This window comes from Rousettus aegyptiacus, unplaced genomic scaffold, assembly GCF_014176215.1.
Source record: "Rousettus aegyptiacus isolate mRouAeg1 unplaced genomic scaffold, mRouAeg1.p scaffold_m13_p_14, whole genome shotgun sequence".
Lineage (NCBI taxonomy): Eukaryota > Metazoa > Chordata > Mammalia > Chiroptera > Pteropodidae > Rousettus > Rousettus aegyptiacus.
The window spans coordinates 50,785,797-50,813,242 of record NW_023416289.1 but is presented as its reverse complement, the minus strand read 5'-3'; the positions used below and the strand labels follow the sequence as shown (position 1 = coordinate 50,813,242).

At 48.9% G+C, this 27,446-nt stretch overlaps 2 protein-coding genes and 1 pseudogene across 18 annotated transcripts in view; all 3 read right to left on the bottom strand.

Moving 5' to 3' along the window:
- Positions 1–1,788: 1,788 nt before the first annotated feature.
- LOC118611760 lies at positions 1,789–1,908 on the bottom strand (annotated as a pseudogene).
- A 7,420-nt stretch (positions 1,909–9,328) lies between these two features.
- RPS17 (ribosomal protein S17) lies at positions 9,329–12,375 on the bottom strand. The gene is made up of 5 exons (XM_016135414.2): positions 12,245–12,375; positions 11,821–11,972; positions 11,216–11,321; positions 10,535–10,600; positions 9,329–9,455 (listed from the first exon to the last, which is right to left on the bottom strand). The coding sequence occupies exons 1-5, from the start codon at positions 12,245–12,247 to the stop codon at positions 9,375–9,377; spliced, it is 408 nt and encodes a 135-aa protein (XP_015990900.1). The 5' UTR covers positions 12,248–12,375; the 3' UTR covers positions 9,329–9,374.
- A 1,697-nt stretch (positions 12,376–14,072) lies between these two features.
- The window catches only part of CPEB1 (cytoplasmic polyadenylation element binding protein 1), a 53,574-nt gene continuing 40,200 nt past the window's right edge, over positions 14,073–27,446 (bottom strand). For 8 of the 17 annotated variants that reach the window (XM_016135412.2, XM_016135409.2, XM_016135411.2 and 5 more), the window contains exons 4-13: positions 26,256–26,482; positions 24,173–24,428; positions 22,036–22,149; positions 21,639–21,743; positions 20,638–20,774; positions 20,294–20,359; positions 18,951–19,149; positions 17,568–17,662; positions 16,938–17,018; positions 14,073–15,573 (exon numbers count right to left, since the gene is read on the bottom strand). In XM_016135412.2, coding sequence (XP_015990898.1) covers positions 15,463–15,573; positions 16,938–17,018; positions 17,568–17,662; positions 18,951–19,149; positions 20,294–20,359; positions 20,638–20,774; positions 21,639–21,743; positions 22,036–22,149; positions 24,173–24,428; positions 26,256–26,482 — 1,391 coding nt within the window. In that variant the 3' untranslated portion in view covers positions 14,073–15,462. Of the gene's footprint in view, positions 17,019–17,567; positions 17,663–18,950; positions 19,150–20,293; positions 20,360–20,637; positions 20,775–21,638; positions 21,744–22,035; positions 22,150–24,172; positions 24,429–26,255; positions 26,483–27,446 lie in introns of all 17 variants that reach the window. The other 9 variants (XM_016135406.2, XM_016135404.2, XM_016135405.2 and 6 more) reach the window with 4 other exon arrangements.

The following is a 27,446-nucleotide window of genomic DNA, read 5'->3' as shown; positions in this document are numbered from 1 at the left end:
CTAAGAGAACAAAACACCTGGGAATAAATTTAATCAAGGAGCGAGAGACTTATTCCTGAAAATTACAGAACATCCCTGAAAGACATTAAAGAAGGCCTAAGCCGATCGGAAGCCATCCCTTCACCAGACCAGAAGAGAGTTTTCAAGGTGTCCACACTCTCCAAAGCCATGGTGGACAAAAAGGGGCCTCACACCACACCTGACAAGCTCAGGGCTGAAATTAACCACACCGGAGGGCCTGCACACAAAAATCCCTAACAGCAGGTCATGGTGGGCAGCCGCCTCCTGGCCTGCGGCTTCCTTGACAAAGGTCAGGCTTGACCTTAAGTGAGCCTGTCTGTTGTCTCTGTGCATCTAAGGTAACAAGCCCTTGGAATGGCGAGTCAGAGTCACCCCCTTTCTGCAGACCCCGGGGCCACCCCCCCCCCCCAAGCCCATCATTGTCCTACTGTCCCTTGGATGCCATCTCAGAGTGCTGTAGCTGTTGCTAACTCCCCCGGACTCACCAGTGTAAAAGAACCGTGTGTCTCCGTTTTACTTTTAATCCAGTCCCAGCGATTTCTTTCCCTGCTTCGCTCTCCGGCCAGCAATGGGTTTCCCGTGACCTCCTCGCATCTCCTCCTTTCATTCTAACATATAAAGTAACTCCCATTCTCTAGAGCATTTTCTCAATCCCTTGAGATTCTGCTTCCTAGCTACTGCCGTCGTCGGTTTGACTCAAACTCATAAAAACTTTCTACAGGTTTAGACGTTTCTCATATCGACACTACCTACAAAATTCCTAGGAACTTTTTTGCAGAAATGGAAAAGCTGTTCATCCTCAAATTTGTATAGAACTGTGTCCCGCTTCCCCTCCCCCCAATTCATATGTTGAAGCCTTGGCCCCGCCCCCGCCCCCCCCCCCCCAGTGCCTCAGAATATAACTGTATTAGATGGAGCCTTTAGTGAGATTAAGTCACAGCGAGGCTGCAGGCCGGCCCGAGTCAAACCTGACTGCTGTGATTATGAGAGAAACGTGGAACAGACATGCCAGGGATGTGCACGCACGGAAAAAAGACCACGTGAGAACACAGAGAAGGCGGCCGCCTGCGAGCCAAGGAGAGAGGCCCTCATTGAAATCAGCCCCGCTGACACCTTGACTTTGGACTTCTAGTCTACGGAACTGCATAACAATAAATTCCTGTGTAAGTCGCCCAGTCTGTGGTATTTTATGGCAACGCTAACAAAATGACACACCCCAAGAAGCCCCCCAAAAGCCTGTAAAGAACAAAGTTAACGGACCCACACTTCAAGGTTACAGACCGCCAGTAACCAAAACACCCTGGTACTGGCCTAAGAACAGACGCGCACAGACCAACGAACTAGCACTGGGGTTTAGAAATAAACCCGAATATTCACGGCTGACTTCTCACAAGGGAGCCAAGTCCATTTGATGGGGAAAGAACAGTCTCTTTAACAAAGGACGCTGGGCCAGCAGGACTTAGACATGTGAAAGAATGAAGCTGGACCCCTTACTATTACCATGCACAAAATTAACACAAAATGGAACGAAGACCTAACTGTAAGTACTAAAACCATAATTCTTGAAAGAAAAAAATAGGGGTAATTCTTCGTAACCTTGGGTTTTGTGAGATTCTTAGGTACGACACCAAAAGCATAGGCAACAAAAGATAAATCGGACTTCATCAAAATGTTTTTGTTTTTTTTTTTGCGTGAGGCAACCCTTGGTTGACCTCACAGATTGCAAGGACCTTGTCAGCTTATAATCCCTTTTTTATTTACTTTTTACACCTACAGCACCTGGTCTTCCTAGGTGGTCTCCCCATCCAAGTACTAACCAGGGCCAACCCTGCTTAGCTCCCGAAATCAGACGGGATTGGGCTCGTTCAGGGTGGCATGGCCATAGACAGACTTCATCAAAATTTAAAGCATTTGTGAATTAAAGAACACTGTCAACAGAGAGAAAAGGGAACAAAAAGATCACATACTGAATGGGAGAAGATATTCAGCAATGACACATCTGATAAGAGGTTAACACCCAAAATATATAAAGAACTCACATAATTTAACACTAAAAACAAATCTGGTTAAAAAATGGCCAGAGGACCTGAATGGACATTTTCCAAAGAGAGTACACGAGTGGACACCAGACATATGAAAAGAGTCTCAACGTCACTAATCATCAGGGAAACGCAAGATAAATCAGATAAATCCCCCATGATAGCCATTCTGACATCATCAATAAATCAACGGACAGGTGCTGGCGAGGGTGTGGAGAGGAGGGCCCCTCGTGCGTGGTTGGTGGGGCTATAAATTGGTGCAGCCACAATAGAAGAGTCTGGAGGTTGCACGAAAAATTAAAAATTTTTTATGATCCAGCAATTGCACTTCTGGGTATTTACTCCGAAATTCGAAAACATTAATTTGAATAGATATATGCACCCCTACGTTCATTTTAGCATTGTTTGCAAAAGGCAAGATATGGAAGCAACCTAAGTGCCCATCAATAGACAATTTGATAAAGATGTGCCCATAAGACAATGGAATGTTACTCGGCCTTAAAAAAAAAATGCAATCTTGCCATTTGCAACAACATGGATACACCTAGAGGGTACTTTGCAAGTGAAATAAGTCAGAGAAAGACAAATACCACATGATATCACGTATTATATGTGGGATCTAAAGAACCAAATAAATGGACAAACAAGACAGACACAGAGATCCAGAGAACAAACTGATGGCTGCCAAATGGGAAGGGGGTCGGGGGCTGAGTGAAAAAAGTGAAGGGATTAAACAGTACCAACTGGTCATTATGGAAGAGTGGCGGGGATGTCAAGTCAGCGTGGGGGTGCAGAGTACAGAACACAGTCAATACTACGGCAGCAACTGCATGGTGTCAGGTGAGCACTAGTCGGGGGATCACTGTAAATTGTATAAATGTCTAACCACTACACTGGATACCTGGAACTCATATCAAATATTGACTGTTAACTGTAACTGAAAATAACGCTTTTAATAAAAAAAAATATGTAAAAAGACATACTGACTAGTATTAGGCAGTATGTATAGCTCCATTTTGAAGTCTAATTTTCTTATAATTTCTGTTTTAAAAAATGTATGCACTTGGTTTAAAGATTTTATAAATCTACAATGATCTGCTCTTCTCTGTCAACTGTGAATGCGTTGAGATTTGCCAGTGGCAAGTGTCCCTGTTTGGGTCCAAGCTGCAATTCCCACGTGCCTGCTAGTGAGCTCACTGAGAGGACTTGCACAAGGCACAAGGGAGGTTTTGGCTAAGAGAGAAGCCCGATGGGGAAAATGAGCTCAACTGGACTAAGCTCTTAGCACCTGTGTCAAATACTGGCTCTGAGCACTGAGAGATGAGCTTCAGGCAGCAGCTGAAGTAGCTGTTGTCGGGGATGCTGTGTGACTTGGGGGCATGCGCACGGCTCCCTCGGTTTCCGAGTGACAAGGACACAGAATGAAGGAGCAAGGCCTCCCTGCCACGGGGACCTGGAAGCCAGCACGGCTGTGGTAAAACCCAGGCAGGGAGCCTGGAGTGAACGGCAGGGCATCAGCAGCAGCGGCCAGGTGGGGTCCCACGTGGCTCCCGGGTGGGAGCCTTGGCAGGACCGTTAGCAGAAAAGACCCATTCTCATTTAAAACCCAAGTCACTGTATTCCCTGCATTCCTCTCGTCCCTCACATGGGGTCCGTTCATTCCATCCTCAAGAAGAAAACTAGAGTCCAGCTTTCAACATGATATTTTTGAACCATTAAAAACACTATACACCAAAACCACCATGACTTATCACACCTGTTAGAATGGCTTTCATCAGGAAATCGACAGAAAACCAGCGCTGGCAGGGATGTGAGCAGGGAACCCTGGTACTGACAGTGGCCTTGCAAACTGGGCAGCCATGACGGAAAACAGCACGAGGGTGCCCAAGAAAATTAAAAATAGAGCTACCTTACGAACCAGCATCTCACTTCCGAGTATCTGGAGAAACCCAAATTTCAAAACACAAATTCAACAAGATGGTTGCACCCCTATATTCACTGCAGCACTATTTACAATAGTCAAGTTATGGAAGCTACCTAAGTGCAATTGATTGACAATTGGTTAGTGATACATGTATACAACAGAATAGTACTCAGCCATAAAAAAGTGAAATCTTACCATTTGGATGGATCTACAGGGTATTATGCCAAGTGAAACAAGTCAGAGAAAGACAAATACCACATAATCTCACTTTATGTGGGGTCTAACACAAAATAAATGGACGAACAAAACAGGCCTGCAGTTACAGAAAAGTGATGGCTGCCAAATGGGGAAGGGATGGGGGGGCTGGGTGAAAAAAATAAAGGGATTAAGAAGTACAAATTGGCAGTTACAAAATAGTCATGAGAATGTAAAGTACAGCAAAGGGAATGTAGTCAATAATTTGGTGCCAGGTGGGTACTACTCCAGGAGATCACTTTATAAAAGTATATAAATGCCTAACCACTACGCTGTACACCTGGAACATAATACTGAATGTCAACTCTAATTGAAAAACAGTAGACACTATTATTATTAATTTTGCCGGCTATTTAAATGATCCCACAAATAACATGATTATGCAACCGGGGATGGATTCTTTGGATAACCTAACAAAGTCCAGCAGTGGCTCTAAAGAAAATCATATAGCAATTTGAAATCCATTGGAAAACAGCATATTCCCGATGTTGTATTAGGTATTTTTTCAAATGCGAGTTTTATTCAAGAGCATAAAGTACATTGTTACCCTAGTGGGAATGGTTGTGTACTGCTTGCATTTGCTTTTGCAAGAAGGAAAGACTGATTTCCACTATTTTTTCTATGGACATCTACAAAGGTCAATTTCGCAACATGAAATTTATTCATTACCACACAAAAAGCAGTCAATCAGAGAAGGGGCGAGTAAATGGAACACAGCATTTTGAGAGAATAACGTTGTATTCATTGTTTCAAAGATGCCGGTCATAATGACCTAAAAATTAACGACTGTACCAAAAAGTGTATATACGTCATCCTGCCTTCCAAAAGCTTACAATTTAGGCAGCATTATTATACACCTTGTGAATAAATACATGGGACATAAAACTAAAGGTGAGATGCCTACCAAAAATGTAAATGAGTGCTTAATTGAATAATAAACTACTGACACACTTGTTTATTTTCCCAACTCCAAACATATCGCAGGCTCCCTGATGGCAGATGTTTGGCAGTTCTTAATTAACCACTCTCTAGCACCCAAAAAAGCATCTTGCATGTAATATTATTTCTTAATGTGAACTTCGAGAGACATAATGAAGGGGACTCTGCCCCTCTCCCTGCATAATTCTATATCTTTGGGGAGGAAGAGTGGGATTGTCCATCTTCCTCTAAACATCATTGCCTTTCTCAATGAGAAACATTCTTTCAGCATAATCGACACTGAGTGTGAAAAAAAAAAAGTAAAGCTGTTGTGAAGGACACTATCAATAGAGAGAAGAGGTAACACACACAGTGGGAGAAAATATTTGCAAATCATATCTGACAAAGGATTAATAACCAGAATAATTTGTAATAACCATGTATGGTGCCAAAAGCCCCAAAACCCAATTCAAAAATGGACAAAGGACTTGAATAGACATTTTCCCAAAGATACACATATGAACAATAAACACGTGTAAAGATTGTCTAAGTCATTAGGGTGATGCAAATCAAAACCAGAATGAGATAGCACTTCACACCCATGGAGATAGCTATTTTCAAGAAACAAACAAAAACGGAATAGAATTGTTGGCAATGGTACGTATCACCGATGAGAACGTAAAATGGCACAGCTGCTGTGAAAAATGGTATGGCACTGCCTCAAGAAATTAAGTACAGAATTGCCATTTAATCTCACAATTCTACTTCTTGACATATACTCAAAATAACTGAAAAAGGGTATTTTAAAAGATATTTGTACAGCCATGTTTGCAGTAGTATTATTCACAATAACCCAAAGTGAAAGCAACCAATATGTTCACCAACAAGTGGATAAAATGTGGCATGTGTGTGTGTACCTATGTTAGACTTCGCTGCAGAAGGGAATGTAATTTGAGATACACAACACAGGTGGGCCTTGAAAACACTATGCTTAGTGAAATAAGCCACTCGTGACAAAAAGGACCAGCACTACACGATTCCACTTACACAAGACACCTAGCATAAGCAGATTCAGAGACAGACAGCAGGTTACCAGGGGCTGGGGGGAAGGCAAGTGGGGAGCTCCTTTTGGACGTGTGGATGGTTATCATAACACTGTAAGTGTATTTAATGTTACCAAACTCTACTTACGAATGGTTAAAATGAAAAATGTTATGATTGTTACCACAATTAAAAAAGGAAACTTGACCATCAACCATCTCAGTTCCATAAACTTTGGCAAATCCCACAAGAAGTGAAATTCAATGTTAAAGGTACTGGTTCAATAATTGACAGATTTAGATATTTTCTACAGAGTAGCTACTTATGAGCAGCATAATGAGAGGCGTATGTTTTAAACACTTATCTTTGCAAGCTCAGATGTATCCATAAGCTTTTTTCTCCTCTATACATATTTCTAACACCATCATCTGTAACGTTAACTCAACCAATTCCCACTTCAGGTTATACTATTAGTGATTTCTCATTTAAAAAAAAACAACTCTCACCTGCAGCGGTCCTACGCGGACTCTTCCGTGGAGGCTAATGCTTCAGTCTCTTCGCACCTGGGACCGAGTCCTGCATGAGAACCTAGCAGCATGGGTAACATTTGATCCCCTACTCAAAATCACTTGCCGTGTTTTTCATCAACTGTTGATATCGTTTCTAATGTTCTCAACTCTCTGAGCAACCATTCTCACCCAAAGGCTAGTTGTTTTACGTTTTATTCGGAAGGTATTTCTTCTAGATAAATTAGCGCACCCATGGGAGCCAGCTTTCCTCCCTTGGCTAAGGACTAAGCTGCTCCTACATTAGCAGCAGACATTCAAAGCCTTTTTAAAAACGTGAGCATGCAATAAGTTTTTTTTTAGAATAAAATGTCACTCGAAACCCTATTTCAAGATCCTTTCTTTTACAGCAGGTGCAAACGCGACGGAGGTGCAGCCGTGAGTGCGACGTAGTGCAGAGCGCCAGCAGTGCCACCTGCGGTCTCTGCCTCAGCTGCTCCACTCACCCGCCACCCGCCGCAGGCACCAGCCTCCCCGCGTGCGGCCGTCCCTGGACACAGCTCTATTCGCGCTCCTCCCGCCACCGCACGAGGGGCGCGGCGACCTCCGACTTCTCCGCACCGCCCTTCCCTCGGGCCCCTCGCTGGCGTTTTAAAAAGTGCTCAACAGGTGTTCACTTTATTTCTAGCTGTAGCAGTTATTTCACTCGGTTGACATTTACCCTTTAATGCAAATAACCGAGAACGACACAGGGGAAAGAACTTACCTGAGGCGCGGAGTCTCCGGCCTGCGCCCCCAACGTGCTGGCGAGCGCGCCCCGCCCCAGGTGCGCGTCCTCGGCCTCCTCCCCCGCCCGGGCCGAGGCACCTGGCCGGCAGGTGCGCGCGATGATACCGCCTCCCACTGCGGGGGCGGCCGGCTGCGCAACCGACAGCCTCGCTGGCTTTTTCTTAATTTCCTTAACCTGGTTTTAATTTCTCCCCCTAGAAAAACCCAACTCCTTGGGCGCTGTTGACACCGAACACTTAAGGGGTGAGGGGACGCTTCTCTGCACAGCGGCACTGGCAAGGCAAGAGAATCTGCTAAGAACGCCCCGCCCCACGCCGAAGAAACGGAAACAAAACTTTGCTGTCAAGAGAAAGCTCCTCCTTACAAAAACATGAGGGAATAATGCTAACACCAGTGAGTGAAAACTTGACGAAAAGGGTATTCAGCCTTCCTCACAACTTAATTACAAAGGAGAAAAGTATCTTTACAATGAAAACACTTAGATATACTTTAATCCAAGTGCTCAAAGTAAACCACTAAAAATAGGACAGCGACATTCTGTATTCACGGTGCCCCAAGAACACAGCATCCCTTCTGTGGTATTCCTACAGAAAGCTAAATTAAACCTAATTGCCAGGAAACATCAAACCCAAATTGTGCATTCTACAAAACCAGCCAGTACTTCTCAAATGTCATCAGACAGAAAGGAGGCTAAAGGGACATGAAATCCACAAGCAATTAATGATTCTGGGTTAGATGCTGGACCAGGAAAAAAGAACTATGAAAGACATTACTGGGAAAACTGACAAAATTTGATGATGGCCTATATAGTATTGAATCGTTAAATTTCTTGATTTTGCTCATTATTCATTCTGTGGCTACATAAAACGTCCTTGTTCTTCAAAAACACAAATATCTGGGGCAAAAAGATGTCTTTAACTTAAAACACAAAAAAAAACAGAAAAAAAATGTATATATATATACAGAATATAAAACCATCAACAAAATGTAAATAATCAGTAGAGTTGGATAAAGAATATTTGGAAGTTCCTTGTACTAATCTTGCAAATTTCAAGTCTGAAATTCTTAAAATTGTTATTTCTAGAATGTTTGTTGCACAAATCTGCCAGAAGCAAACGTGCAAGGATCAGTGGAGAGGCAGACTGGCCTGGGTTCTGCCGCTTCCTTGCAGAGCCTGACACACGAACGCGGCACGCACACACCCACCCAGCTGAGCCCCAGCAGGAAAAGCGGACGAGTTCATGGAACACACAATTGAACAGTTCCTTCTCCCACGACTAAACAGGCACCAGCCAGGCCAGGCACTACTCCTCCCACTCCCCCCTCCCCACAGCCTCAGCTGATTCTAAGCCCAGAGCCACCTACCTAGGATCCAGCTAGTGAGCTGCCTTCCTTTTACATCAACTGAACATCCCTTCTCTGATCCTCCCCAACACACCCACTCACATTTGATTTCGTATGCTCCAGGTACTGGGCTCAACAACGAACAGACACAGAACTGTCTGTCCTACCTCCCAACCACAGAAAGCCCAGAGTGTTACCCCAAGGGCAATTTCATCAGTCCAAGTCATGCACCTGGGAGGTGCTGAGGCGCATGCGGGGTGCAGAAGAGAAAGCATTTCCTCGCTCGCGCAAGGCTCAGGGCCTGCCAGGCCAGCCAGAACCAGCAGGGTAGAGCCGGCGAGCTAAGCAGTGTGTGCTTTCTAGGTGCCGTCTCCATGGGCACCACAGTCACAGCTGCTCACACTGCAGACCATTCTTTCAGGATTTCTCCCTTGAGAAATAACTCCTGCCCTTTGCTCCAACTGGTACCCGACCCCACAGATGACACAGGCAAAGTTGTCCATGGTTTATTGACATATTACAGCACAGCAGAAAGATTCAAACGGCTCCACGTGGTGTTTTGAAATTCATCCCAACTGTAGGCTGAGTGACCTGCAGGTTGGACAGACTGCCAAAGTCCTGGAACAATAAAATGGGTTCAGTGTGGCTGTATCAATGAGATCAAAGGACCACTGCCAGCCCATGCTTGTCAGCCTCCGCCAGCTTGGGGTCAGGTTGATGTCATGTGCAAAAACCGAACAGAAGGCCTTCTTCCCGCGCCAGACCCATAAACTCACAGGTCTACTGGAGAGCTCAAGAACCCAACACTCCAACAGCCAGGCATGACATGCATGCACTGCAGGTTTAGCGGCATCCCTGGCCTCTATCCACTAATGTCTGCTGGGACCCCCTAGCTCTGACAACCAGAATGTGTCCAGACAGTACCAGATGTCACCTGGGGAAGTAAAATCTTTCTCTTTGAGAATCACTGTGTTCACAGTGCCACTTCCTTTCCAGGACCAGCCTCAGACAGGCCTCACAAACGTCCTCAACATGTGTGAAGGGCCCAAGTAGAGTGGTTAAGAGGTCGAGGTCAGGGCCTGCCTTTAAGCCAGCTCAATTCAAGTGGAGTGGACCCACCAAATACCTTAGAATAATATTTTGGGGATAAAGAATTTCCCACTTGATCCTCAAAAACCAATTTTATAGTTAAAACTAAAAAGCTGCATTCAGGATAGTGGTTATTTCAGGATGGCCCACAGAAGACTTTAACCGTCCTGGAAATGTTTCTCTGAAGCTGGGTCATGGTGATATGAGAAAGAAAGTTCATTTGCTCTAAATCACCAACTTCCCATTGGGCTCTTAAGCCCATGTGAAAACTTCGCACAAAGCACAGAGGAGACAAGCATCAACCCATAGTGAAGACAGCTAAGTAGAGCCTGGTAATAAGCATCTGTAAATGAGACCACCGCTCACTTGAATCGTTAAGCATACAGACACAGAAGGAAGTCCTCAATGGAAAGCAGGCTGAATGTATGAACAAGGGCTGGAACCACAGGGGCCAATGTGAGGAGCCAGCCATAGAAATGAAGATGTAACAAAATAATGTATGGAAAACACTGAGACACCTTGTGTACTTTAAGGATTCAACAGCTGTCAGCTGGTACTATAACAGACAGGAAAAAGCTACTGATGGTTCCTGACCAGGGAAGTCTTACCAAGAGCTTCAGCATCTCCTTAGTGTCAGGATCAACTTCAATGATCTCCTGATCCAGGGCTGAGACCTAGAAGGAACAAGGCAGGCCCAAAATATCAATCAATGAGTTACCGCTCACCTTCCCTGAGAGGCACTCGGAAAGGGGATGGAATAGGATCCCATAAGGTGAACCTAAGCATTGCAAGCCCAAAATCAGGTCTCTTGGATTTACCTTCAGTGCCCTCATTACCATCTTATCAGTATTCAAAAAACCTTCAGCAATACCATGCTAGGGCGAAGAAGCCAGCAGACGTCATAAGTCAAACATCATTAAGGGCTCTCATGTTGAGATCAAAATGGACTTCAATGGCCCCAACAGAGCAGAACAGAGACTAATTTACAGGCAGGTTGAAGTTAGGGGGCACCTCAGCTGGTTAGGGGTATTAAGAAGAAATGAACCTCTCCCAGTTGTACGGGGTCTCCCTCCACCAGGCCAACAGTGGAGTGGGTGGGGGTCCTGACCAGGGCACCACCCTCTACTTCCTCACCTTTCCGCAGCTCCTGAACCACTTTCCCAACGACCCTAATCCCCTCTCCCTCCTTCTCAAACTGAGCTGAGGTCCCTTTAGGAACCAGGTACCTGAAAGGGTTCTCAGGAGCCTGCTCTATCTTTCAGGATGAGCCAAAGACCCAGAAAGTTTACCTCGGGAACATAATTGTCTCTCCTTTCTCTCTCCTCTTCCTGCAGCTTGATGGAGATACCTCTCACGGGGCCTCTCTGAATCCGCTTCATCAGATGGGTGACATAGCTACAAAGTATAAACGCCCAAGGAGAACACTGAGCACACACAGGTGCTCAGGCTGGCCCACAGGGCACCCGGCACACAAGTAGCAGTTTGTTTTTTTCCTGTGAGAAGGAAGGAGTCTCCATCCTAGGGACCCTGACTCTGAACGGTCCCCGCAGCTCCACCACCTAAGCACACCCGTCCCTGTGAAGCTTGCCACACCTTCTATTCGAATTCTTTCGAAGCTGTCAAATCCCCTCGGCCGGTTTTCATTTTCTTCCGAGCTCCAATTTACACAATTTTCTGTACTTAATATTAGTGTCCAGGAGGTCCGACCGAGGACCTCCACCAGAAACAACGCAAACATGAGACAATCCCAAAAACACACCCTGCAAACGCATGCCTGCAGCGCTCTTTCCCGGGGTACCGGGGAGACACAGTAGTGCAACAGGGCACGGTCCCCTCCCGAGTCCGGGGGACGGCAGACTCAGCGCCCCGGAGGCCGGGCGCCCACCCCACTCACCCCGCTATCTTGTTGCGGAGCTTCTTGCTGGGAATAATGGCGATCTCCTCGCACACGCGCTTGTTGGTGTGGAAGTCGTTGCCCAGGCGCGTGTAGTACTTCTCGATGATGACCCGGGCCGCCTTCTTCACGGTCTTGGTGCGAACGCGGCCCTGCGAGCGGGGAAGACAGGGTCACCGCGGGCCAGGACAGGCCTCCGGGGCACAGTGCGGCGTCACGCCCCGGGCTCCGCGGGCTGGGGCCGAGCTCGGGGAAAGAGAGCCGGCGGGCTGCAGTGGAGCGCGGGGGTCAACGCGCAGGCCAGCTGCCCGCGGAGGCCCCGGCCTAAGAGGGCCAGGTGCCTCTCCCTGACGGATGAGGACTGCGAAAAGCGGCGGATGGAGCGCGATTGCGGGAAACGCCAGCTTTGAGTCAAAGCACCTACCATCTTGGCGGGTCCCTGGTGAAAGAGGAAGCAGGAAGCACAGAGTCTCCTTTAAGGCGCAGGCCAGAAAGCCGCTTCCTTTTTACCAGGGACGCGCTGAACCAACGCGATAGTGCCGCAGCGACCCCTAGCGGGGAGGGGCGGAAGTGCAGGAGGCCCGCCCCAACCCAGTGGGCGGGGCAACAGCCGTCCCGCCCCCTTGTGGGCGGTCCACCCGCGTTTCCGAGCTCCGCCCCGCCTAGCGCTGTGGCGGTCCGGCCTCTGTAGCTCCTAGGTTCTGACCCGATCCGCCCGTCCGTTGTGGTCCAGACAAGGGGTACATCCTCTCCACATACGCCAGGGAGAGGGAGAGAGGCTTAGGGTCATTGGGAAGGCGATTCAGGAGCGTGGAAAGGTGAGGAAGTAGGGGATGGCACTCAGCTCAGGACTCTTACCCACTCCACCCGTCAGAGGCTTGTCCTGTTAGCCTGGTGGAGGGAGACCCGGTACAACTAGGAGAGGCTCATTTCTTCCTAATCCTTGCTCAAACATCACCTTATCAGAGGGGCTTTTCCCTCCAACTTAGAAAGCTGCTCTAATATTTCTTAATACTTGCCACATTGAATTGTCCTTGTTTTCTCAACAACGTGTGAGCTCCACAACACCAAGAGCAGTTGGGTTTGGCTACTCCCAGTGCCTGGAACAGTGCCCAGCCGAAGCAAGCTGTCAAACATGTAAGTGTGAGGCCCTGTACCACTTCCAGTAACTGAGGCAGCACCTGTCCAACCACTATCTTCAAGCTGTTGCTGCCACACCCACCCTAAAACCAGGGTCTCTGAAGCCACCAGTGCAGGCCACTCCTGATGGCCTCATTAGCCTAGGAAGTACCGTGCCCCTTCCCTCCAATTCTGCTAAAGTGAGTCCTGGGCCCCTGACTCAAGGAAAGTCTGGGCTTGGCTGACTAGGTTGGATAAGGCGCCCAAGGCTATGCCTCATCTCTCCACTCACTAATTACCTTGGTCAGTCCAGTCACACTAAACTGACTGGGACACTAGTCCCTCCCTCTAGGAGAATATAGACCAAAACGGAAGGTTAACTCTCCTGAGAGTTGCAGGAACTGACTTTACCAGCAAACTTCGAACCAAGCCACTGCCAGCCAGGCCTCATGTGAAAGGCGAAGCCTCTCCTTGGCTGAGGGACTCCCGACCCAACAGTAAGCTCCTGCACCTCTCACAAAAAGGACACTTCGGTGTGCAGGGTTCCCCACACCTCAGACTAGAATGCAATTTTCCAAAAGATCAGACCAGCAGTTGGGCCCAGGTACAACCTACCTGACAAAATCAGCAGACTCACCAATCCTAGAAGCCCGAGATGAGTCCAGATGACAGGGCTCTCTGAAGAAGAATGGCAGAAAGTGCTCTGAATGGCTCCCTCTCAGAAAGGAACTGGATTAGCCCAGGCGAGTCCAGAGGACGGAAAGCCTCCCATCGTTAAGAAACAGGCCCAAGGGTTACAGGAGAGGCTGAGACAAGCAGCTCATGCCGATGCCTGAGCAGCTGTGCCTCCAGTTCCCCCCAGCTGAGTCTGGAGCTGAGAGGAGGTGCCACAAGAAGCTTCAGTGAGGGCTCTTCACATGTGCAGTAGAGGTACCCACCTGCCAGGTGCACTTGCCCACAGAAGTAACCAAGAAGTACTTAGAGAGGCAGGTCTTCACTGGCCCCACCATCTACCTGGGCTGGAATCCCAGGACAGAAAATCCAAGGAAACGTGAATTTTCACTCCAGAGTTTTACTCATTACCCCAATGCCCCTTGGCCCACAGCCCTCAGACACAGAGACAAGACCAGAACTCTGCTGCAACGTGTTTATTATGTGCCAAAAAAAACTACACCACAGCTTACTCCACACATCTGTAGGAGACTGCAGCCTTGCCTGCATATACTACAATGAGGTAGAGACTTCACACACAGCTTCACAAAACCCACAGAGTAGCTGGGATATGCAACAGTGCAACGTCAGCTCAGCAGGAGGGGGGGTGGGTTATGACACTGATTCTTTGGCACACAGCTTCCCAAAGAGGGGCAAGTAGGTTTTTTTTTTTTTTTTTTAAAAAAAAAAAAAAAAAGAAAGAAAGGAAGAAAAAGTCAAGTTTTCAAATTCCAGTAGCATTTCTGTCAATTGCAACTGTAGCTTCACGCATTTCTCAAATGAAAGGAGTAAGGGAAGGGTACTTGTCCCCTCTAAGAGAAAGGGCTCCTGTGAGCCTTCATCTGCCCCCACCAAAAAGCAGCCCTTTTTTTTTTTTTTTAGCTCAGTTACAAAACAAAAAAAGTCCTGTGACTTTGTGATTAAAAATGTCTATCAACCCTCCCCCACCAAATAAGTGCAACTTAAGACGGTGCAATAAACCATTTAGAACTATATACAGCAGCCGCTCAAACACCATTTACCTGGTCCTGTTTCAAATCAAAAAATTTTTGTTCTTAGTTGCAAATGCCTTGTTCGCAACTGTAAAAAACAAACAGTGACCGGCAGTCCCCCAGACACAAATTTGCTATAATGTTAAAAGCTGCCAGGAAAGGAAAAAAAAAAAAAAAAAATCAAAAAAAAAAACACCTCTTCCAAACGACTTATAAACTGTTTAAAGGAGTGTAAAAAGGAACCGGTAAAAACCCTCGAGCGTAAAATATGAAATATGGTTTTGGTTTAAATGAAGAGCAAAGTCTCCTTGTTGTTTACAGTAAAAAACACCAGCTGAACACTCAGTTTATGCCGTTCAGGTGGGGGTTAAATAAATGGAAAGGCACTGTATGGCAACTGCAAGAAAAACCAATGAGACCTGTGCATCATCACCATCAGTATTGCAAGGAATGTAAAAAAAAGCGCTTTTAATAAATAAACCTAGATGTAGGCATCGTGTCAATACCTTCTGGACACGTAGCTCTTTTTTGCTTTTCATCTGCAAAATGAGGAACTAAAATCTGGGAAAACTACAGAGTCACTGGGAGTATGAGCCAGAGGGTCCTTGCCCTGGCACACCCCCTGAAAACGAAACCCGACAAAACTCATTGTGCATTAATTAGTGCAGAAACAAAGACAGATTCAGCAAGTGCAAAGGTGACTATGATTTTCCCTTGTCCTGGGAAGCTAGCTCCCTGGTCGCCGGTGGCCTCGTGGTACCGGCTGCTGCCTGACCTGCCAGCCGTGGGCACCACAGGCTTGTGGGCGAGGCCGGCTCCTTCAGCTGGAATCTCGGTTCTTCTGGTTCCGCATCAGGGGACTGTGGTGGCGCAGGCCCTCTGAGCTGTGCTGCCAGTGCCAGCAGCTCCGGCAGAAATACTTGAAGCACACCTGGCATGAAAGGAGAGAAAGGGAGACAGGCCTCGCCTGCATCAGCGCTGGCCGGCTCTGCTTGCGTGGGAGTAGGGATTCCTGTGGGCCTCTGTGGGGCTAGAAGAGAGGGCACTGGGGAACCCTGTCCCCCTGCCATAGAGGCCCGACCGAGCCCAGCAAGCCCATGCTCCATGTTCCTGCGGGCGGCCTGCTTCATCAGACGTGCCGGGCCCCCACTGCATGCAGAGACTTGCAGCTTCCTTCAGCCCTTCCCACCACGGCGGCTCCTCCAGTCCCCCGCCCAGCTCAGCCTACAGAGAAGCTGCGTCAAACGGCTGCTGACGCAAGACCACGTTTAAAGACAGTGACTCCAGATCTCAATGCAGACAACAGGCCTTCCTCTTCCCAAGTGAGGACATGTGACTAGGTATGCACCTCAGTCTCTGTCCTACCTCTTGCTCTGAGTTGTGTAACCTCGGACAAGCAACTGACCTCTGAGCAATTGCCTAAACATGGGGGTGGGGGGGTCATCTGTGCAAAGATCTGACACATAAAAGCCTGCTGCACAAGCTGATCAGAGAGATGCTCATTCTCAGGTTTGACCCAGCAACCCAAAAGGGCCCCACACCTCTATTCTGGAGCCGGCCTGCCTAGCCAGAGACTCCAAACCCAAGCAACAGCACCACTGCAGAACGCTTTGAGTGGACTGCCAGGCCCCAAACCTCCCCGCGCCACAAGCATGGCGCAGATCAGCGACACTGGTACCACCTGGAAACCTGTCAGGAGCACAAAGTCTCAGGCCCCACCCCAAACCCCCTGAATCATAATCTCCATTTAAATAAGGCCCTCGGGTGATGTGTATGCGTAATAAAGTCTGAGAAGCATTTTTACTCAAACACACCTAGATCCATGCACCACCACCCCCAGAACCACTGCTTTCTGCCTGTCTCTGACAACTGGGGGTACAAATCAGGTTCAAGCATCAAAAACATTTCAGAAGTTCATAGGTAGAAAAAGGGAAAATCAACCTGGAAGGCCTCCGAGTTCAAACAGCAGGGTGCCGGCTCAAGGGCACTGCTGACCACACCTGCCCAGGTTCCTAGTCTTCAAAACCATGAACCTATCACCAACAGTGCCGCACTGCCTGCCAACACCCTGCACAAGAGGCCACAGTATCAAGACTCAACTCAGCAGGCTTTCCCACGAGCTCTGGGTCAAGCCATCAAAGCGTGTCCCCCATCTGACCATCAGCACGTCCTCCATGTCTACACAACCACAGTATGTACCTGACATCATCAGTGTTCTATGTGACAATTGTGGTGTGATCACTTTAAATTGAGGATGGGGACTTCCCAGACAACTCAAGTACCCAGGGGACTCACCTGATCTCGACAGAAGAAAGGACCAGGCTGAGAACTACAGATATGACATAGAGAATCTTCCAGGTATGGGTCGATCTGAACCTGCATGAAGAAAAACAGGGGAGTGAAGTGGCTCTTCTCACCAGGAGGCCATGGACTAGGAGGGAAGGGCCATTCATTGTTGGGCTCCATGTGATGCAGGCTGTTTCCTGTGTTGAAGGGGCCTAGAGCGAATTGTGGGCAAAGAGGACTGAGACCCTTGAGGACACACACACGTGCAGGCCCAGGCTGACAGCCTTGGCAGCGTGGGCACCACACACACTCCTGCCTGGGCTGCTCAGTGCACTGCGCCCAGCACGCCACCACCCACCGACAGGTCAGAGGATGCAGATCAGGAGAACAGGAGTCAGGCTACCTAGCACTGCAGGTCAAACAGCACAGCGAGGGAAGGCTCCCATGCCGAGGAGGTGCTCCAGTCCTGGTCCCGGTCCCCTCTCCTGAGCCCAAGACCTGGCCCACCCCCAGACCCCAACCCCACTTCAGTCCCCAGGGACTCAGTTCCCTGCCCTGGGCACAGCCAGCACAGGGACGGCTCCAGGCTCAGGCCTCTCTCAGAGGACCCCAAGGAAGGGCACAGACCAGCCCACTCACCTTCTTGGTGAACTTGGTGGTTTTGATCTCCACAAAAGCAGCACTGACTGCTTTCAGGTAACTACGCTGGTTATTGAAAGTCACGCGACCAGACCCTGTTGTAAAAACAGAACAACAAATATACTTTCTGGCCAAATTCCCCCAAATACCATTTGTCAACACTCGGAAAACCCTGTTTCTAGACCAGTGATGTCCAACAAAAATATACTGTGCGCTACTTTTATAAAGATTTCTAGTAGCTGCATTTAAGTGAAAAAAAAAAAAAACGTGGTGGAATTTTAACAATGTTTTTTATTTAACCTAATATACCTAAAATGTTACTATTTCAACATGTGGCACTAGCTGCACCCTACCCACTCAATAGCCACATCTGGCAGCTGGCTACCATATTAGACAGTGAGGTCACAGACCATGATGGCACAAACCAATCAGGAATGGAGGAAGAATTTGCTGACTGAAATGGGGAGGGAGGAGAGTCTTCTGATGTCGGCGGGTGCACAGGTGAGGTTAAAGGGCTCAAAGTGAAAACCAAGATGCAGATAAAACCTCTCTGGGAAGGTGGGCCTACAGCCACTCCCCTCCTGGCCTGAGGTCCTCTGGAGACCTGGCAGGAGCAGAAGAGCCTCATCCTGCCAAGTGCCGCCTCTGCCCTGCAGGTTCTGAAGTCCCTGTTCCCAGCGTGCGGTGAATACTAATGAGCACACGGTGCTCCTTCCTGACCAGTGTTAGTGTGTGTGTTGGAGGGGGGGGGGGCTGGTGAGCAGAGCTAGCATTTAGCAGGTGACTTAGCCATATCTCCATCAGAAAGTTCAGGCTCTGCTCCACCTCCAAACCTCACCACTGACATTGCTCTGCCATGATTAGGGAACCACCCTCCTTTCTTGGGGGGCTGAGCAAATACCCAAGGGTTAGGCCCACAGACTCCCCTCCACTGGGATGAGAGGCTATGACCACACTCTGTTGCCTGAGCCACTCAGAGTCCTCCTTCAGCTTGACCTGGTCTGTGACCCTAGACAAGGTCACTTTTCAACAACTCTTAATAAAGGAAGCTAGGCAAGTTCAGGAACGTCCTGGCCTTTCAATGAACCATTACCTGGTCTGTCCCAGACTGCCTTGGGCTTCCCACCAAAGGTCCTCTCTCATTTTCACCTCCTATTGCCTCCTATCACTTTGTGTTCTCCCCTTCATGGAAGGTGGGAGGAGGAGTGGGTACCAAGGGGTCAGTACTAGAGGTTTTTCTACAAAAAGATGCCATGCTGCCGCTATGTGCCAATCTGCAGACCTGGGTTAGGCCTCCCTGTCTGCTCCCATGGGAAAGTACCACAATCTTGGTCTACATCCCAAGAGCCACCAAGCTTTCCCACACAGAAGTGGGACACTCACCAATGGGATACTTGTGCTTATCTGTGTCAATGCCGGCGTACGCCACTCCACCAAACAGGTCGTTCAGAATGGCTGCCAGGGCCTCGGCATTGAGCATCCCATGCAGAGCACCCACAAACACCGTCCTGCTGGGGTCGAATCTCTGAAATGGGCTCCGGACAAAGTTGCTGTCAGCCAAGACCCAGGGGATCACTTGTACCTGAAAACCACCCAAAGGAATGTCAGACTGGCAGGAGCCAGAGACAGAGGCTATGTGGAGGCACAAGCTTCTGGAAATGCTGCAGCCGGGCTGCTGAGGCCTGGGTAGGTGACAAGGTGCTGTCACTCAGCCCCAGGCACATAAGCCACACTCACCCCAACCCAACTAGAGCTGACTTTTACTGTGTCCACATGTCCAAAGGGTGAAAATAAGTGGTTGAACAGCAGTTGCTCATCCTGGAAAGCAAATGAAACTGTACCAAACTGTCATACCCAAGAACCCAGCACTATGTCGCAAGCTTCCACTGTGTGGTTCCAACAAAGGACCATGGACACAGAAGAAGAGAGGGCATGGTCTGCAGACCTTGGGACAGGAAGGATTCACAGGGAAGGACGGAAGGGGGGACATTCAAGGTATTTGCGTGAGATGGTCGCTGGCCCACTGTGCCAGGGGCAATGGCAATAACTGGAGAGAGGCAGGACATCACCAGGGGCTGACAGAGCAGAGAACTTTAGGGCAGGAGCTGACCATGCTCCTTTGTCTCTGAATTCCCTGAGCCTGGAACAAAATCTGGCACAGAAGGCAGAAGACTCCACAATGAAGTGTGCTGACAGATGACCAGCAAGTGTTTTCGGAAGATTACTCTGTAAAGATCTAAAAAAAATAGTCTCAACACAGGAAGAGATTTGAAGCAGAAACCAGCAAGGAGGCAGAAATGGCAGTTCAGAGGACAGGACACAAGACCTGGAGAAGGCCGGCACGGCACAGAGCAGGCCGAGACCAAGAAGCCTCCTCAACAGATGCATCTGCAGAGCTCACCCAGGCCTGGTGAGATGACCAGGAGTCAGGACTGATGGGTTCTAGGCCTAGGTGGCCCCAGAGATGAGAAAGCCTGGTGGAAGTCACCGTGGCAGCCAATTTCACAGAGGTACGAAAGTCCATTTTGCTCTTCCCACGCCCACGGGAAACTACCACCATCTTGGTGTACATCCCAAGGGCCACCAGGCTTTCCAAGTATTTTCTCGCAGTAAACAGAAGACTTCAGGATGACAGGACACCCAAAGAAAGGCCCCACAAGAAGGTGGGGCTCCGCAGGATGTGAGACTAGAGAGGATGGGTGTGGGCTGAAGAGGAATTTACCCACCACAGATCGGAAGTTGCTGTTTTCAATTTCATTTCTAAGACGAGATGTTCGGGACAGAAGTGTTGGCTAGAGTTAAGAAGAGCAAAATTAGGACTGGGAGATAGTTCAGTTTCCACGGGGAGGAGCACGCAGATAGTACGCTGAGGCCCAAAAGTTTTTTTTTTTTTTTTTTTTTTTTTTTAGTGTAATTCAGAGTGTTTTGCTGTGCTTGCTGTGGGGCAGGCAGAGCGGCCTCCTGCTCCAGTAGGAACACTCACCTGCAGCCTGCGTGCCCACCCACCCCCGGAAATACAAGGCCCGCACGCCAGCTGCCCGGACCCAGCAGAGACTGCACACCAGCTCACCTCCTTGCAGCGCAACCTTCGGCTGGACATCTTGAAATAGTATTCGCTCAGGCCATCTGGGCTCAGAGGGTCGTGAGAGCACGCCTGCAGCAAGGCCCGGACAGACTTCTCGAGCTCAAAGACCAGATACACGTACCCTATTCCCAATGAAAGGAGAAACCGCATTAACACCCCTCAAGTGGCTCCTGCTCTGCCTTCGTTTTGCAGCTGGGAGTTTCTTCTAAGACAGACGGCCTCCTGTGTCAGACACAATCTGGTCCAATCTCTTAAAAGCCCTGCTGAATGGAAGCATTTGCCATGCCCGATGGCCAGGCCAAGGGAGGGAGACATGCACGTCTCACACCCTCATGGGGGAAGTGACTGGCCAGGCAGGACAGAGTCCACCATCGCCACACAGCTCTCTCCCAGGACACAGAGTGGGGTCAGTCAGCCAAGCCAGGCTTTCCTGGCAGGCTTTCTGGGGCCCGCCTGCCAGAGGCTGGAGGCCTTGCTCTAAAAGCCTAGTTCGACCGCTGGTCCAGTTCATCAGGACATTTTCAGCGAGGATGGGGCATGGTGAAAATAGCACCTGCTCCTTCCTACAGGGAAGGGATCTCATTTCAGAGCAGTGAGGATCAGGTGCTTGGTCCTCATTCCTGCCAACTCCAAAGGGATCTCAGAATCAGGTCAGGCAAGAGCATAACTGGGCAGAAAAGACAGGCGCAGGAAAGCTTTTCGAGTGCCTTGTTTTGAGGACAGAGGAACTGCTGGGGTCAGGTTTTGAGAGAAGTGCACAAAGTTCCACAAAGCGGTTTCAGAGTCAGCTCCGACTGCAGGTGAGTCTGGACGGAGGGAACAGGAGAAACAGAAGGGCGTGCTAGTTGCAGAGGAGTGCTGACCGCTGAGAGTTGTGCACCGGGGGTGCCCAGACCACGCTACCAGCATGCGGCGGTGACGTCCCAACATCCCTCAGTGCAATACGTGCTAGGGAGGAAGAAAAGCTCCTACCATGTCTTTATTACCTTTAGGCATATTACCTTTGGGAGGACACCGAGGGTGCTTGCCATCCTTACCAGGCCACTCCACACTCAAAGAGCCAAAAACACGGAAGGTGTTAACCAAGCCAGCTGCGAAAAGATGGGAGAGAATAGCGAGGGCTGAAGCACCACCCCCAGGAAGGCAGGCACAGGCTCTTCCTCCTCGACCAACAACTGAGAACGCACCTTGGCCTCAGGTGTCCAGTGTAAGCACAAGTGTCGGGTGTCACAGAGCACTACAGGAATCTTGGAAGTGTATTACTCCCTTGGAACTTGCTGTACTCAGACAGAGGTTGCGCCTCGGCCTCAAGCCCAAGCCCTGCACCCCTGAAGGACATGCCACCTGCAACTCTGCAAGCAGGAGGCCTTGGCGGCAGCTCACCTTCCGTAATATCCCAAGGGACGCCTCCGAGGAACACCTTGCAGGAGTAGACGGGGTTCTTGTAGTTCCGGGGAGGAAGCTGGCCACTCCAGGTACAGGTGGCTTCATTCACAGCTTAGGCAAAAGACAAAGAAACGGGCTGGAGAGTCAACAAAGTCAGTGCCCTGCCCTGGGGTGAAGTTGTCGGGAGGAACCGGCCAAGCCACAGTCCAAACCTAGCTGCCTGGAGGAACACTCGCGACTACTCTAAAAGGCCAGAAGACACGCTTCGCCAGCCCAGTGGGCCCAGCACAACAAAATTCACTGGTTCTGTCTCCACTAAAACTGGGAGATGCGCAGAGTGAACGATCACAACCCAAGTGACTTTCAAACGTATAACTGATACTTTAACCACAACGCAGTTTTATCTAGTCATTGCTTACAATGCTGATTAAACTGATAATTATTTGAACGTAAACAGAGCAATTTTGTATCCAATATCATAAAGGCTTACTGGTCCATTGGGCCTTCTCCCCGAATGTTCGAATGAAAGGCATTCAACTCTTATTTCCCTGTCTTCACTTTGAACTCATCAATCACACAAGTTAGGGCATTGCCAATAAAAATGACCACTAGTGACCCAATAAGACAAGAGTGTCACAGTTGTTCCAAAGTCAGAAACCATGCCCCATCACCGCCAGAGCTACCTGTATGGTACCCGAGCAGACAATGGTCCTTCCTTGATGCCAACACTGTAAGATAATGGATCCCTCCAACTCCTTGGCTCCCTACTTATACCAAACACTAGTCTGTCCAAACCCGCTGTGAGCTTCCTCTGGCTGACTCAAACACCTCATCAAGAAACCCTCGTCACCGGACAGAGTAGATGCTCTCTTCTGTTTGGGCTGCCACACGGTATCTAGAGGCCTCTCTGCTCTTGGTGACCAGGCCAGCTTCCTCTCAGTCTTTAATCCTGCCCCGACTCGGTCTTTGCCGGTCTGTCTTACTCATGCTTCTCCCTGGAGACTGGCCGTGCACTGCTGTCTTTTGCTTTTCTCATGGCTGGGCATCAGAAGACTGACCTCAGTGGGGACGGCTTGTCCCTGCCCACTTTACCCTCCTCCTCCTCCTTCGGCACTGGGGAGGAGAGCTAATGAAATGACCCGTCATTTTAATTCAGGACAATGACATGGAAGGCCATTCCCTAAAAGGCGCAGGCTCAATGTGTTGCTACAGCAAGAAATCGGGCACCGTCAGCAATATTTTGCGAAAAGAGGAGTCAATGTAATGGCCTTGTCCAAAAGCATGGTAATGCCATTTCACAGGAAAACAATGGCACTAGAGAAAGCACAAAGATGGCTTGCCAAAACCATTAAGCAAACAGGGCAGCAGCACCATTAGGGGCCCAGCTCCGTGAGTGGAAAGAGAGACAGGCTGAGGCCTCTGGGTGCAAATGAAATGGAGACACTGGACGTTCACCCAGGTGTCGACTCCATGGCCTCAGGACAGCTGTCGGTGTGCAACGCCCTGAAGCTGCAGCACGCCACGATTCTGTGACTCAGTTACCTCTAAGCACTGGCTCAAGATGAAAAGCAGGTTCACTACGTATCTGATACCATCTAAATGACAGCACCCAAGGGTTCCTGGGAGACTAGGCTACTCGGGGACCTCCCTTACCTTAGAGGTTGACTAATGGACCACCCATCGCAGTGCACCCAAGTGTACCAGTCAGAAAGCCTGGGGGAAGGAAGCCCCGGCAGGGGTTGTATCTGACATATCTGATTAGACGGGGAGGTAGAGAAAACTCCGGGCATCACTTCCAGGGTTCCTCTTGGAGACATCCACCCGTGAGAGCAGCAAGAGGGGCAGCAGGGCACAGCCAATATCGAGGGAGAGCACGAGTGAGATGGACCCAACTCCTCACTGCCACGGCCCTGTGCACAAGGTTATCTGCCTCTTTCCTTCCCACTCAGCCTCCAAGAATTCCAGAGTTTGTCCCATTAGCACTTACTCCACAGAGCAGACCAGATTTTGCAGATCCAGGGACTTCGCCATGCACCCAGGCCCTCTTCCAGTTTACCAGTCTGTGAACTGAGGCCACTTACGCTGCTCCCAGAATGAGGCCTTGGGCCCCAAGCACGCCCACAGCCACACTTACCTGCAGCCTGCCTGTGCAGCCTGGCCTCTCTCTCTATGCTGAAGGGGTCTTTGGGAGCTTCCAAGAGGTCCCAGGATGGCCACACAGAAGCTCCTGGCCATCTCTTTGATGCACTGGTTAGGGAAGGAGTGACTGCAGCAGCGAGAGCGACTTGCTCTTGGTCCATCCGGGACCCAACCCCCATCTTTAAAGAATCTCTGGGCCCACCCCCTGTCAGAGACAGGAAGGGCAGAGGGGGGGAAATGCGAAGGCTTGACTAAGGGAGAAAAAAGGAAGATACAGGTTTTTAAAGGACAGTTTTGTTATAAAAGTAGTAACAACACTATAGGCATGAAAAACACCTTTTAGTTTCTTTTAGACTTCCTTCATAGGCATTTTTAAGGTTAGCTGCTGTTCTACTATAATTTATAACAAATTCGTTTCTCCTAAATTGCAATGTTTTTTTCTCTTTTTTTTGTAATATCGTCTTTGTAACCATTTTTAATAAATTTATGATATTCTATTTACGGAGTAAGCTACATTTCCCTGACCTAGTTAGTCCTCCACTGTTAAACATTTAGATCTTTCCAAGTTTTCAGAATTATAAACGAATATCTTAAGTTGTGGCTCCTTCACATTTTGTGTTTTCCTTGGTCAGATTCCTGGATCTAGAGTGTCAAAATACTTTCCATAAGCGCTCTGTGTTTTACCACAAATATGAGTATGCAAGCTTGTGTCAAGGCTTTGAAGTCTGATTTAAGTAGACTTCAAATTAAAATAATTATTCAATAGAGCAGTTTCCAAAAGTTTAAATATTGCATCTAGTTCCTGTTCTGTGAGTTGTCTGCCCATATCCCTTTATTAACTAACCCTTGGGGTGAGGTATCCAAAAAAGTTCTTCAAATATAGTCTCAGGATATTAAGGCTGGTTATGGGGTGAATTTCCAAGACAGAGCCCTATTGGAAGTGATGTGATGGAACCAGGAGCCCCTCATCTCACCCCAGGCTATAATGGGGAGCTGCGGCCGGGAAGCAAAGGGCCCTGCTTGTGGCTGACCCTCTGGAAGCAGTCTGAGCAGACAGACCAGGGCAAGGCGGGGCTCCAGCACCAGCTCCTATGTCCTGGTTAGGCTGACAGGAGACAGGTGAGTGCTAACAGGTTGTGCTATGAATGAGAAACTGTAAGCACAATCAGCATTGCCAGTCCCGGACAAGAAAGAGAAGAGAGCAGGACAATAGGCCATTCCATTCGCTGAGCAGCTGGCTCAAGGACTCATTGGGAGAGGAGCCGGGATCAGAAGACACCTGGAACCGCATTTTATTTTAGGATTTCTCACTGCCGTGCCCATGTACCTCCTTCTACCATCCCCCATTCCTCTCACTCTAATCCACTTGCCAACTCCTCTTGGCATGCATGCCACATGTCATACATGGCTGTAAGGAAGGAGCATAGATGCAAAATTAACTCTGACCCCGTATTTCATAGATTCATCATGGCCTCTGACTGAGAGTTGGCATGGGTCAGTGAAAAGAATTTAGGAGCCAGAGTCAGTCAGATCTGGATTAAAATCCTAGGCCTGCTAACGGCAGGCACACCTCGGAGTGACTGTGGGTCCAGTCCAGACCACTCGTCTTTGCAAGAAAGTGAGTCATAATCTTTTTGCTTGCCTTCAGTTTGTAAAAAATACACCTGTGAAGCTCAATAAACGGACATATGCCTGTACTAACGTGATTTTTTTAAATCGCCACTTAAAATTTTTGAAATATCATACATAAAGGTACATAAACATAAAAATACTATTTAAAAACTAAAGAAACCCCCATGTAGGTCAGAAAACAGAACGCTTCTAGGACCCCCAAGTTTACTTTTGGAATTAACTGTTTCCCAATAGCTCTCGGAGTAACCGGTGAAAAGACAGTTCTCAGTTCAGGTCCTGCAACACACTGCTCAGGGGCTGTACGAAGCATCCGTTATTCTGTCGAGGACAGATCGTTCTGCCTATGCCCACGAAGGCCTCCACATCACCCAGCCTGCATTCTGAAGACACACACCCCACATCGAGCTCCCCAGCCCTGCCACCCCACTCCCCAGTGAGCTACATACAATCAAATCTGAGAGATGATCTGATCCAGAGCTGAAGCCACTGGTGTCTGAGTCAGAGGGGCTGCTAGAACGGGAATCCAGCATGGGCCGCGTGTCCAGGCGGGGTCCTCTCACTGAGGGTGCTGGGAACTTGTCCACCAAGTCAGATCCAAGTGGGTCCAGAGGCAGGAAGCTCAAGGGGGGCTTCCCTAGGACACTGCCCAAAGGGTTGTGCAGCATGCTCAGCACTAGGAAGGAAAAAAAAAAAAGCCTCGTGACCTCTTACTTTTCTTCCCAGCCCATCACCCTTCGCTCTTCTCCCACAGCCACTCAACAAGAGACACTAAGGCATGGCCTCTGAGAGCACAGCAGAACCAGCTGTAGTATAGTGAGCAGATACACACCCAATACCAGCACTGGCCACCCAGGACCCACAGGACAGCTTTCTGAAGCCCAGAGGTCCTTCTGTAACAGGTGCAGCAAAACCCCTACTGCAGCCCAGGCTTAAGGGTCAATGCCAGCATTTGGGAAACTCTGTGCCACCGGGGACCCTGGTCACAACTGCTTGTCCAATGGCACAGGCCTATGTTGATAGAGGAGACACCTTGAGCACAACTAGGCAGCCCAAAGCATGTTCCTTTCTTAGTACCTATCAGCGTGTTTCTTAGAAGTCCTACCTTTCTAATACTACGTAGGAAAAAACACAGAATTTCATGCCACACCCCAGAAGTCTGGTACAGCACGAGTATGTCATCTCATCTGAGGGGTTCCTTTATGCAAAGTTCTAGCACATGCAGACACTCTTCTATGCACCCCAAAATGTCAAACATTTGGGATGGAAGTGGAATGACGTTGTGGTTAAGCCCACTTTGGCGTAAGACAAGCCAGGGATGAAGCCCCAGCTTCTGACCCCTCCTCTATACGGCCGTGTGCTTGGGACGCTGAGTCGCCATTCCTCATCGGATCCCGGTTGGGATATCAGCTATTTCAGGACTCTATAAGGAGGGTGTGGTAATTAAGTGGCAGATGGAAAATGCCCAGCACACAGGCAATAGTTAAATGTGAAACATCGAAAAAGAGTGAAGCAGAGACCAGAAAAGACAAGAGGATAAAGGGGACAGCAGAAGAGGGCACCTCCCACACCCGGCCTTGGGGACAGGCAGACGAAGGCACCCCACTAACCCATGCAGGTGGGGCACAGGAGGGCTCTAC